The sequence below is a fragment of the Hyperolius riggenbachi genome, chromosome 7 (assembly GCF_040937935.1).
Source record: "Hyperolius riggenbachi isolate aHypRig1 chromosome 7, aHypRig1.pri, whole genome shotgun sequence".
Lineage (NCBI taxonomy): Eukaryota > Metazoa > Chordata > Amphibia > Anura > Hyperoliidae > Hyperolius > Hyperolius riggenbachi.
The window spans coordinates 269413652-269426569 of NC_090652.1; the positions used below are offsets into that span (position 1 = coordinate 269413652).

The 12918-nt window shown below is 43.4% G+C and overlaps 1 protein-coding gene across 21 annotated transcripts in view; it reads left to right on the forward strand.

Annotated features, from left to right (window-relative positions):
• The window catches only part of BAZ2B (bromodomain adjacent to zinc finger domain 2B), a 240185-nt gene that overhangs the window by 195009 nt on the left and 32258 nt on the right, over positions 1-12918 (forward strand). For all 21 annotated transcript variants that reach the window (XM_068245688.1, XM_068245677.1, XM_068245680.1 and 18 more), the window contains 5 exons: positions 3842-3907; positions 7694-7834; positions 8309-8563; positions 10788-11002; positions 12421-12495. In XM_068245688.1, coding sequence (XP_068101789.1) covers positions 3842-3907; positions 7694-7834; positions 8309-8563; positions 10788-11002; positions 12421-12495 — 752 coding nt within the window. The remainder of the gene's footprint in view (positions 1-3841; positions 3908-7693; positions 7835-8308; positions 8564-10787; positions 11003-12420; positions 12496-12918) is intronic.

Here is a 12918-nt window from a genome sequence, read left to right on the forward strand (position 1 = left end):
GCCATGATAAGAGCAGCAGCTGCTAACATCCCTCATGATCTTCGCCTAAATCACTAGCATCTGAGATTCATTGGCGTCCTGTTTTGATGACACAGTCTCTAGTGATAGACAGCCTACTTAGGTCAATTGCTAGCTAAAGCTGTAGCCACATCCATTTCTGCACTTTCAGCAATAAAACTTTCGTTACTTTTACAAAATTAAAGACATTAACAGGCTTTTATTCTATTGAGTGCATTGAAAACTGAGATAAAAGCACATTTTGGCAGCCATTTTGTTCATCTTTGCACAAATGGAGTCTACAGTTTCAGTAGAAACCAGTGACTTTTCTGAGGTAAACAGCAACAAAACTGTTCCTAGTGTCATTAAAAGCAACAGCTACCATGTGTCCGGGCCCTGAGGCAGCTCAGTAGCCTTTATAAGTCTGATGCTACGTACACACATGCGACAACGATCGTTCGTTGAGAACGACGAACGAACTTTTAATTGATGAAAGAACGACCTAAGTAAAGTTAGTTTTAAAAGGTGTGTAACGATCTGATCGTTAGAACTAACGTTACATCACGTAAAGCAACTATTGCGCCTGCGCATACAAATTAGAAGTTTCACAGAGAAATTGTGAAATGCGTATGTCAAGCCTAGTACGAACGACCGTTTCCAACGATGTACTACTTTTGCAAACGATCGTCGTTGGTTAAAATCCGCCGAGACAGAACTTTCTTTTGTAGCGATTTGGCTCGTTCATCGTTTGCCTTAATAGTCGGTGGTTCGTTTTTTGTAACGATCGTCATTGGTAAAGATCGGGGAACGATCGTTACAAACGACTATAGTCGCATGTGTGTACGCACCTTAAGGCCCATATGCAATTAACTTTTTCTCCTGAGTTTTCACCTAGGCGATATTTTTAAACTTGTCAATAAAATGCCTTTTATGCCACCAGGAAGCAAGAAAAGACTCCGAATAATTTTGATATTACTTTTTCAACTATGTTTTGGTACTTAGTTAGTTAAAAATTGCTGGAAAGTTATTTTAAATCGAAGATGGATAATGATCACCTAGGAGAAAACTCAGGTGAAAACTGAATTGCACATGGACCTTAAAGGGACACTTAAGTCAAACAAAAAAAATGAGTTTTACTCACCTAGGGCTTCCAATAGCCCCCTGCAGCTGTCCGGTGCCCTCACCGTCTCCCTCCGATCCTCCTGGCCCCGCCAGCAGCCACTTCCTGTTTCGGTGACAGGAGCTGACAGGCTGGGGACGAGAGTGATTCTTCGCGTTCCCAGACACATTAGCACCCTCTATGCTGCTATATGGTATATGATATATGCTATAGCAGCATAGAGGGCGCTATTGTGGCCAGGAACGCGAAGAATCGCTCGTGTCCCCAGCCTGTCAGCTCCTGTCACCGAAACAGGAAGTGGCTGCCGGCGGGGCCAGGAGGATCGGAGGGAGATGGCGAGGGCACCGGACAGCTGCAGCGGGCTATTGGAAGCCCCAGGTGAGTAAAACTCATTTTTTTTGTTTGACTTAAGTGTCCCTTTAAGCTCTAAAATGGTTTGTATTTTACACAGGAACAAAGAGATTCTTGCGTTTTTTTTTTCTAGTGTACAAAATGCTGGGAACAATTTCCCCTCAGATCGATGGGTGATCGGAGTGGAAGTTGCATCATATATACCCAGCATAAGAGATAGCTAGAAATTGCCAATGAGATGCAGATGATTCTGAGCTGGTGCAGAACTATTTCAGCTTTTATGCAAATTTATGCAGAATGAAAATGGACCAATCCATTCCCGCCAAGTTGAAATTCGATTGGTCCATTTTTAAACTGCATACATTTGCATAAAATGCATAAGTTTGTATCAACTGAGATTTATTTGCATCTTGTTGACAGTCCCTAGTGACAGCAAGTTTAGGCCCATATGCAATTCATGTTTTCTCCTGAGTTTTCTCCTAGGTGATATGTTCACACCATGGCCCATATGCAATTAACTTTTTCTCCTGAGTTTTCTCCTAGGAGATAATTTTTCATTTTCTGTTTAAAGCAACTTTGTACCACCCTGCAATTGCTAAACTACTAAAAAAGTAGGTGAAAAAGTACTGTCAAATTATTCTGAGTATTTTCTTGCTGGCTGGTGGCTTAAAAAATGCATTTTATTGTTAGTGTGAAAATATCACCTAGGAGAAAACGTAGAAGAAAAAGTGAATTGCATATGACCCCTTGTCATAAAATGCTTTTTAAACCCCCAGCAAACAAGAAAGTGCTCAAAATAATCTGGATAGTACTTTTTAAGAAAAAGCTACCGTAATTGCATATGGGCCTTAAAAGACTCTGAAGTCTCCTGAAAACGATCTTTTTATTTAAAAATGTGCTTAACATCTTTGCCCTAACTAAACCGCTGCATTCCTGCCACTGTACACTAACTAAATCCCCCCTAACTCGCCGGGGGGCAATCCGGGCAGCGCTTCCGTGAGAGGCAGAGTTGTGAGCCACAGCTCTGCCTCTCAGCGCGTCTGTCAGCCCGGATCACCGCCTCTCCCCCGCCCCTCTCAGTCTTCCTTCACTGAGAGGGGCGGGGGAGAGACAGAGATATGCGGCTGATTGACGCGTAAGGAGGCAGAGCTGCGGCTCATTGCTCTGCCTCCTATAACAGAAAAATCCACGACCAAGAAAGTCATGGATTTTGCAGGGGAGAGGGAGGGCGAGTTTGGGGGGATTTAGATAGATTTCAGCTGTGGGAATGCGGCGGTTTAGTTAGGGCAAAGATGTTAAGCACATTTTTTAGAGTGTCAATTATCCAAGGCACAGCCTCTCACAAACACCTACTGGAGTTTGGATATGCCAATATTTTCTGTTGATTGTGTATGAGCCAGTGACCACTTCCATTTAGGAGGGAGACAGTTTGCCATGCTTGGCCGAGGAGAGACAAGAAGACTCCCCACTCTTGTAACTGTCAGCTTGGGAATACAGTCCTCTATGCACTCTGATCATGTTGGGCCATTGAGGTGGGAAGACCAATGACCAATGAAAAAGCCATGTGCCAGGAGCCCAGAGTGAGGTCAGTGTCTCGACTAACCAGTTTTGTAACATGCAGATAGCCACCTTAAGCCCTCAAGGCACAATGACCAGTGAGGCCTTGCTGAGGCAGGTGCTACTTCTGCCAGAGACCAGAAGTTGCATCATGGGACCCATTCGTCAGGGAAGTGGAATGTGTGCACATGATGAACTTAGCCTGATGAGAGCAAGACCAAAGCAATTTCTGGGGTCTGAGTGGACAAAGCATGTTTAGATCCATCAAGGGATGCAGATTCCCCATAGATCCACCCATACTTGCATTTCTTGCCTTTCCTGAGATATATGTCAGAGAACGCCTGCAATAACATGAATTTTAAATGCGGTCCACTTATGGGTGGAGTGCCTTAGTTTTGTCACTGGTGACTATTGAACCGATAGACTCCATACTCGTGAATTTAGATTCCTCACAACATGGCTGCCTGAGAATAAGACTTGTGTCTTTAAAACAGATGTAAGTTGCTTGTGTAAGTCGACATTAAAGTGCATCAAAGTGTCAGTGACCATCAGTATACGTTGTGCATTTTTTTTGACAGTCTTCATTCTTCATTGCTTTTACATTTGCTGCTTTTGATTGTGTGCCCGCTTTTCTAAACCTCGACTAAAACATGCACAAACCTGACATGCTCTGTATTTATCGCCTTCACTGTGACTAGTCCCAGTGCTAAGTCTGCAGCTCTCGGCTTCACGTCCACCACATGTGTTGTTTTATTTTATTTTTTATTTTATTCATCCCAGTTTGGGCTTTGTCTCATCTTCTGTGTGTTTCGGTAGGAGCGAGAGAGGAGGAGACAGCATGTAATGCTGCTGAAGGCTGTGGAAGCTCGTAAAAAGGCAGAGGTGAGTGCTGCATCAGCATTACTGGGGAATGATGATAAATGTCATTTCTGAGAGAGAATTCCCTGACAGGAACATTTTATATATTTCACAGTTTATTGTTCTGTCAGAAACCCGCTGTTGTCTATCCATTACATTTGGCAGCGGAAACCATTTTTTACCCAACTGAAAAAAGCAATATAGAGCTCAAAGTAACTGAATTAAAGGACAGCTGAAGGGCGAAGAATATGGAGGCTGCCATATGTATTTCCTTTTAGACAATACCAGTTGCCTGGCAGCCCTGCTGATCTATTATGGCTGCAGAAATGTCTGAATAACACCAGAAACAAGCATGCTAATCTTGTCAGATCTGACAATAACGTCAGAAACACCTGAACTGATGCATGCTTGTTCAGGGTCTATGGCTAAAAGTATTAGATTGCCAGCAGGATAGAGGAAATAGCCCTCTTGCTACAGTTGTCCTTTAACCTCCCTGGCGGTTAATTTATTTTGCCTAATGGGCAAAAATCCTTTATTTTTTTTATTATTTTTTTTTGTTTCATGTAAAGCTACCAGAGTGGTAGCTACATGAAACACCACTAGAGGGCGCATGTGGCCCTCTAGTGCGATCGTCGCCGGCATCAATAGCAAACAGGGGAGCGCGTATATAACGCGTTCCCCTGTTTGGCTTCTCCTGTCGCCATGGCGACGATCAGCATGACTTCATGGACGTCAGCCGATGTCCTGACGTCAGGCGCACTCGATCCAGCCCATAGCGCTGCCCGGAACTCATTGGTCCGGGCAGCGCAGGGCTCTGGCGGGGGGGGGGCCCTCTTCCGCCGCTGCGTGCGGGCGATCGCCGCAGAGCGGCGGCGATCGAGCTGTGCGCGCGGCTAGCAAAGTGCTGGCGGCGCGCACAGCACTTTGAATGGGGCGAATCGCCCCAACAGATCCTGAGAAATCCTCCTGCGTGGCATAGCCCGAGCTCAGCTCGGGCTTACCGCCAGGGAGGTTAAGTTCATAGCGATGGAAGTATATTACATGCACCTTAAACAAAACAGACATCTATGGCTAACTGTATGAAAAACGCCCCAACTAGTGTCCGCAGTATAACCAATATCTTTATTAGGGACTTATCTCTTGATAAAAACAATTAAAACTAGGAGTGGCAAACAGTCCACAGAACATGAAGGATACAAACAATTGCATATACACTGTACAAAGGAATCAGCCTGGCTCTGGCCTGCAGAGCCCATACTAGGGAACATACCACAGTGCACGGCTTAAAGGAACACAATCAAACCAAGTGTTTTAAAATGACAATATACAAATAATGTTTTAGTAGCTGTGCAAACATTTTCCTACTTTTCATGTTAAATGTCAGAGGCAAAAGCTTTAATTCATTGTGTGTAGATTTTAGCTACGTTTGGAATGTCTCATTTGCAAGGGTATGAATCTCTGCAGTCTGACACGCTAAGAACAGTGTAATATTGAAGCAGAGTTATATGAAAAGCCTGTCAGGTTTCACACACACAATTACAAATGTGTATGTTGCACATAAGATACATTTCCTCTGCTCTCTGCAGATAGATCAGTCAGAGACCGGCAGAGCTTTCTCACACACACACACAGGGTTAACAGATGAAGTGTGAGGGAATTCCCCCTCCCCTCATGGCTTAGTCTGCTGTCAGATTTTGGAAAGGGTGTAACTACCTGACATCATAGGCCTCTCCCACTCTTCTTCCAGCCAACCATCTCCATCTGGGGCTCTCCTACTGCCCATTTTGCATTTCCTGCCGGCTCACATGTTTCCTCTGTTAACTTATATTTGAGTTTTTACAGTGCTTAACTTAAGAGAGTCAAGTTGTTTTCAATGTGAGTATATACAGTTAGTAATAACATCAGCCGCGTTACATCACAACACCAAAATATAAATTCTTTCATGCCAGTCCATCAAGTAGTGACAATCATTGTTGACCCCATAGGGATTGCGAAACACCACCAACATTTCTGTTGCTTTGTCCCGAAGCCCTCGTATCATTAGGCTTCTGGCATCAGGTGCAGTGAAGAGAGAACTGCTTACTGCGCTTGCGCAGGACCCGTTAGATGACGTGCATGCGTACCAGGATACGCGTTCCAAGGCCTGCACAGGCGCAGTAGTCGGCAAAACCTAAACTTAGCTGCGTCGGGGAAACAGAGCATCGATTCTTCACGCCGCGGGCATGGGATGGCTGCGGGGGGTGGGGGATGTTGGGCTGGTTGAAGCCCCAAGTAAGTGAAACTCTTTTATTTTGTTACAGTAAGGGCTTGTTTCCACTTGTGCCGCATGCGTCTGCAAGACACGCGCCGACGCTTCCGGCGCTGCAGATACACAGACGAATCCCATCAGCTGTGCCATGCACGGCTATGGGATTCGCACCAATGTGGATGGAAATGGCAGCCGAATCACTAACGCAAGCGATTCGGCCAGGTGTGCCATTGTTCCCTATGGCAGAGTTTCCCCACGCGATTTGCCTTTCGCCCCGGAAACCGCACGAATGGAAACGAGCCCTTAAAGAGAAACACCGACCAATAATTGAAATTTATCCCAATCAGTAGCTGATACCCCCTTTTACATGAGAAATATATTCCTTTTCACAAACAGACCATCAGGGTGTGCTGTATGACTGATATTGTGGTGAAACCCCTCCCACAAGAAACTCTGAGGACCGTGGTACTCCTGGAAGTTTCCTGTCTGTGAACCTTGTTGCATTGTGGGAAATAGCTGTTTACAGCTGTTTCCAACTACCAAAACAGCATGCAGCAGCTACATCACCTGCCAACAGTAAAAATGTCACCATGTAATAAATGTCAGAATGTAACTCAGGGATTTAAAAGATTTTACAATGGGCAAACACTGGCTAAATCATTTATACATAATTATTGTAAAAATGAAGCACTTTTTTATTACATTATTTTCACTGGCGTTCCTCTTTAAGGTTCCCTTTAAGCCAGATTAACTACTTCCCAACTGCCCATAGGCGGTTGGAAGTGGCCGTGTGTGTGCCCGACTGCGGCACCTGCATGTGCACTCTGATCCTCTTCCCTGCAAAACAAATTATTTTAAAATGTCTGTTTTGCACTCTAAAGTGCAAAAAAACAGACATTTTAAAATGTCCATTTGGCAGAAAGAGGTAAAGGAAAAAATAAAACGGGCTGGTCAGCACTGTTCTGCACTTTTCATACTTACCCCAACTGCTTAGTCCTGTAAGTTATGAGGAGGGTCCCTATAGACTGGATTTGTTCTTACAGTCATCCCACAGTTACTCAATCAGATTAAGATCTAGATAATTTGGTGTTCTGTTGCACCATGGTGCAGTTTCTGAGAGAGATGCTCCGGATAGAATAAAAGGGCCAATTTGTGCAACCCAAGTCAGTCATATTCAGGGAAACACATGAAAACTTGTTGTTTGAATTTGGAACAAACAGTAGGTTTGCCCCCAGTAGAAAGGATTCTCTCATTTAGTTTGTAGTTAGCAGCTTGTAGTTAACAGCAAGGCATTTGTTTATGTCTTGTTTCCTGTTTCTTTGACTGTAAATATTGTAAATAGTCTGTAAACAGCATGTACAGCACAAATATACACTGGTGATGATGAATCAGACTGCCTCCGGACTTGCTCAGCACTTCAGCACTGTGCCTGTCCCGGAAGGAAAAGAACATCCTCTGCCTTTCCCCGTGTCGCACAGAGGTGTGCAGGACCCACTTCAATACCTCGTCTTCTGTAACCAATGCTGATACATTCCTGTGCTATTATTATTTTTTTTCTGAAGGAAAGGGAACGTTTGAAGCAGGAGAAGCAGGATGAGAAAAGGCTGAATAAAGAGCGAAAACTGGAGCAGAGGCGGCTGGAACTGGAGCTTGCCAAGGAGATGAAGAAGCCGACAGAAGACATGTGTCTGGCTGACCAAAAGGTACTTTCACTAAAGATCCATCTTCAGCTATAAGATTAAAAGTCTTCAGGAGCTTGTTTATGCAAAACTTAATTTAGCAAGGAAAGCTGAGCACTAGTAAGCTCTCGCCTTTTTTTTTGGGCTGTGATCCCTGTGATTGGCGACCAAGGATCACAGGGTCAGGTGTCAATGAAGTCAGCTCCTAACTCCTGCACAGAGCTGAGTGTAGCAGTGACAGAAGTGCAATCATGGCAGGAGGGCACGTAATTGGCATATTGAAAGCTGCTATACCCCGGCAGAGATAAAAGACACCAGACAGGGCATGGGTTTCAATATGCTGCACCCAGAACCCATATAGTGTGAACCTAGCATAAAAGGCATTGCCGTGTAGTCCTCAGAGAACAGATTAGCTGCAATCATGTAATCTAATAAAATGAGGTTTTAAGACTAAAGCTTGCTGATCAGAGTACCCTCTAACGTTCATGTGTTTTGCAGCCTTTTCCAGAACTACCCCGTATCCCAGGACTGATCCTCTCCGGAGGCACTTTCTCCAATTGCCTCATGGTGGTGCAATTCCTACGCAACTTTGGGAAAGTTTTAGACTTTGACCTTCACAACGATATCCCTTCCCTTGGTGTCTTTCAAGAAGGATTATTGAATATGGAGAATAGCATGGGAGAAGTGCAAGACCTGTTGGTGAGGCTGTTGTCCGCAGCAGTTTGTGATCCAGGAGTCCCGCCAGGGTACAAGGTAAGAAGCTACAGTATTATGTACATGAGAGGTAAAGGTAGGTTATATGCTTCAATACTAAGTGCAATGTTGGTAAGTTGCCTCCATATTGGGCAGACACAAAAAAACAAAGGTTAAACTGGAAGTCATTGGAGGGCACTGAAGAACATTACCCAATGTTATCCAGCAAACCTGGACTTGATTTATTATTATTTTTATATAAATTTCTGCTCTTGAGCACAGAGAGAATTGGCCAAACCCAAAATTGAACAAGGGAAATTCTCAAAGCAATCAGGTTGATTACTGTAAACTATAAGCTTTAAAGGGACTCCGAGCACCTCTCATGGGCATGCCTTTAAGACTCCGACAAGTACTGCAAAGTACTTAAAGGACCACTACCGCGAAATATTTCATTTGTAGCACCCCCACAGTAGTTACACCAACCATACGGAAGATTCACTGTGACGTTTATTTCAATATCTAATATGGCCCTTTAATTATCTACATGTCACTGTACCCTCTATGTGTCACTCCCTGCACTAGCGCTGATGGACTTCTGTAACTGTAATCCCATCATAGGGGAACTCTTTGCAAGCTGTAAATGGCAAATGGTATAGTCTTTTTTTTTTTTTTTTTTTTTTACTTGGCCCCAACTGCTATAACCCGATGTTACTTCACGCTGTAACCGGCTGTTCTTTCAGCCCCGCACTCTCTACATGCCAGCCAATCAGGGAGGCAGCTCTCAGCAGCACCGCTTTGCACTGCCCAATCACGCTGGAGCCGCTTCATATGAAGAGGGACTGTAGTAAAAATAATGTAATGAATAAAATTGCTTATTTTTGTTTACAATATTCATTTTTAAATTATTTGGTCAGTGTTGCCCATTGTAAAGTGTTTTCTCTTCCTGGTTTGCATTCTGACATTCATCACACGTGGCAAAATCTTTAGTCATGTCTGGTGATCTCTGCAGAATGTTTGGTTACTGAGAGTTTGCACCAGTACAAAATATACCTGGTGTGCCAGAATGTTCTGGGCAAAGAATTCTGCATAGCTAATCAGCCTAGGCTATATACCAACATACAGCAATTCATAGATATAGGGAGTGTTTCTGATGCAGAAACCAGGAAAATTACTGGATATCCTGAATAAATTACTGCATTCTACTATATGTTAGTATACTGCCAATGAAAAGTAACCATGAAGTGGTTTCAAAAGTAAAAATGAGATACTTACCTAAGTAGGGGTAATCCTCTGGTTAGTCCAGAGGCTTTACATAGCTTCTTACCACCCATGGGTATAACAATCACCCCTGCAACCCTCGCCATTGCAGGGGGGCGGAGGCTTTGGGGGCCCTCCTCCTCCCTCTGGCCAACTGCAAGTTCAGCCAAATAGGAAAAAAAAATCACCTCCCCCCTTCACTCACAAAACCTGTCCCTGCCTCCTCCTCCCGCCATGCAGAGTAGTGAGTAGTGCGAGCATCTGCACATTTTTCCTGCTTCCAGATACTGCTTCACAGCAGAACACTCTCTGCTGCCATTTGTCGGCTCCCGATCACGTGACCCTCATGGGGTTCGGGGAACAAAGCGGCCCCATGATATCATTTTTGCAGGGGGTCCCTATTAAATCTAGTTATGCCCCTGTTGCCATCCCATCAATACAGCAAAGGGCCCTCCTAATCTTATTTGCCTGGAGCCTGAAAAATAAGTTTATTCCAGCCGCAGTCCCGCCCATGGACAAGTGCATCCTGACTGGGCATGTGCAAGTTACATCTGCACAAACTCCGTGCAAGAAACCCACTTGGCGCGAGGAGGAAAAAAGCCACGCACAAACAACTTCATTATCTTTTTATACAGATACATATGAATTGCACAAAACTTTACTAATTGATGCATTTTTATTAATATACGCATTCCAAAAATAGGGTTATACAAGGTTTATGTCATAAGTTCACATATCATTTAAATGAAATGGGAGACAAATAACAGGACGTTTTATGCTGCCACTCAAGTGCAGCATCAAGTGTACTGTTGACTTAAGGGAATTACAAGTGTATTTATTTATAAAAATGATGATTACATTTTTATAGTGCTTTTCTCCCACGAGACTCTCAGCTCTTTGCGTTTTACTGCAGCAGGAAACATAGTTTGTCAGTATGATGAAATGATATTAATTGTAATTTGTTTCATAAAATGGGGTTTATGTACCGCCTTGATACATCCTGACGCCTCATTATTCTCTCTTTAAGGCGAAAACAGCGCTCGGAGAACACTTAATGAACATTGGTATAAATCGTGATAACGTCTCCGAGATTCTCCAGATCTACATGGAAGCGCACTGCGGCCAAACCGAGCTGACGGAGAGTCTCAAAACCAAATGCTTCCAGGCACACACCCCGGCTGAGAAGGCCTCTGTCTTTGCTTTCCTGGTCAACGAACTGGCCTGCAGCAAAAGTGTGGTGAGGTATGTAGCGCTCTATCGGAGTAGCAAACAGCGTAAAACGAATGAGACTATGACTGCTGGCAATCAACTTAATGTGAACCTGAACCGAGTAAAACTATTTTAAATAAACACATGATGTACCTGCAAATGAATATTACACACTTATCTCACCGTCAGTTCCTCTCAGAAGCTCATCACCATTGTCTTCTTACAACTATTCCTTCCATTTCTGACAAGATTTTTTTCAGAACTGAAATATGTCAGTTGCAGTCAGTTATAACTGAAAGGACAACTGATGAGCAAGGTAATGTCCATGTTTCCCAATTGCTCAAGCGATATTACAGTTTAATAGTGTGCTTATCGGGAAGCTGTTATGGGGCAATGGCCATTTTCAAAAAAGTGGACAGACAGAGCGCTATAGAGAAGAAATAGATAAGTAGACCTGAACTAAAAATACAGTAGAATCCCTCTAACGTAAACTCCAAGCGTCCAGGAAAGTAGTTTACTATATTAGAAGTTTACTATATCAGCATTGGTCATACATTGTATATTTATACAGAGGCATTTGCTGGGACCTGAGGACTGAGTTTACAATATTTAGGGGTTTACTATATCAGAGTTTACTATACCGAGTTGTAGTCCTAGTCCTAAGTCTGAAATATAAATAGCAGCCAGGGGAGATTACTTTTCAGGAGAGATGGCAGCTGATCTTTTATATTGACTGCACCGACTACACCAGTGGTCCCCAAACTAAGGCCCGCGGGCCGAATGTGGTCCCATGAGGCTTTTTTAATGGCCCCACCACACAAAATGTATTACTTATAGATGTGGCCAACTACATCTTTAAATATTGGTGGTCTGCATATAGAATAGCAGTGCTGGCACCATCAATCCACATGGAAGCCAGAAAGCAGTAATTCGCTGGTTTCCAATCAAATTCCACATCAGGTGACACTGCTGTCCAATTGGGCTGCAGGTTGTCACCTGGGTATGCATTACTGTCTGGCCCACAAAAACTTCTACATCATTTTATGTATAATCCGACCCCCAGCAGTCTGAAGTATGTTGACCCGGCCCTCGACCCAAAACATTTGGGGCCTCCTAAACTACAAAATAAAGTACTGGTTTATTAACTCTTGGAAAAATAAATAAAAAGAGAGGACAGACATTTTCTGAAGAGTACTTTTAGAAAACCATGTCCCTTACACATAACCTGTTCCAAACCGAAGTCATCAGAGTTACCATAGTAACAAGCATGCCAAACAAGGATCAGGACTTAGTGGAACATAGCATGTGAAAAAATACCCAGCATACTTCAAAACCTTTATAGTTTCTTGCTTTAGTACTGCTTTTACATAATAATGTATGCTACTAAAGTTACAAGTTTAGTCTGAGATGTTTTTGTATTGTTTTAATTATGAAACCTTTTATATTTGCAGTGAAATAGATAAAAGCTTAGAACACATGTCCAATCTAAGAAGAGACAAATGGATGGTGGAAGGCAAGCTTCGCAAGTAAGATCTTTTATGCTTTTCTCATGGTATATTTGTTTAAATAATGTGACCTGTATGAACAGTTGCTGTGTATAGGCCTAGGAGGAATATGATGCAGTTGCAAAGGTCATACATATTATAGGCTGGCCCAGCTTTATGGTGGCTGTCAATGCAACATTAGTAGCAAAGGCAGAGCCTGATATTTTTATTTTCAGTTGAACAGCTGAATTTCAAGACTACATTCTAAAAAGCAGCCATGACAGTCTGATGTAAAATATCCTCCATTCAGCAAAAACAAACACCTCCTGTGGAGCACAGGAGGTGGGAGGGGTCAGCTCAATGTTCATAGGAAGAGATTGACTGGTGCACCCCTCCAAGCTCCTCCCTCACTAACTACTGTGGTTAATAGTGAGATAATAGGAGGAGTTTGGTCAGCTTATATTC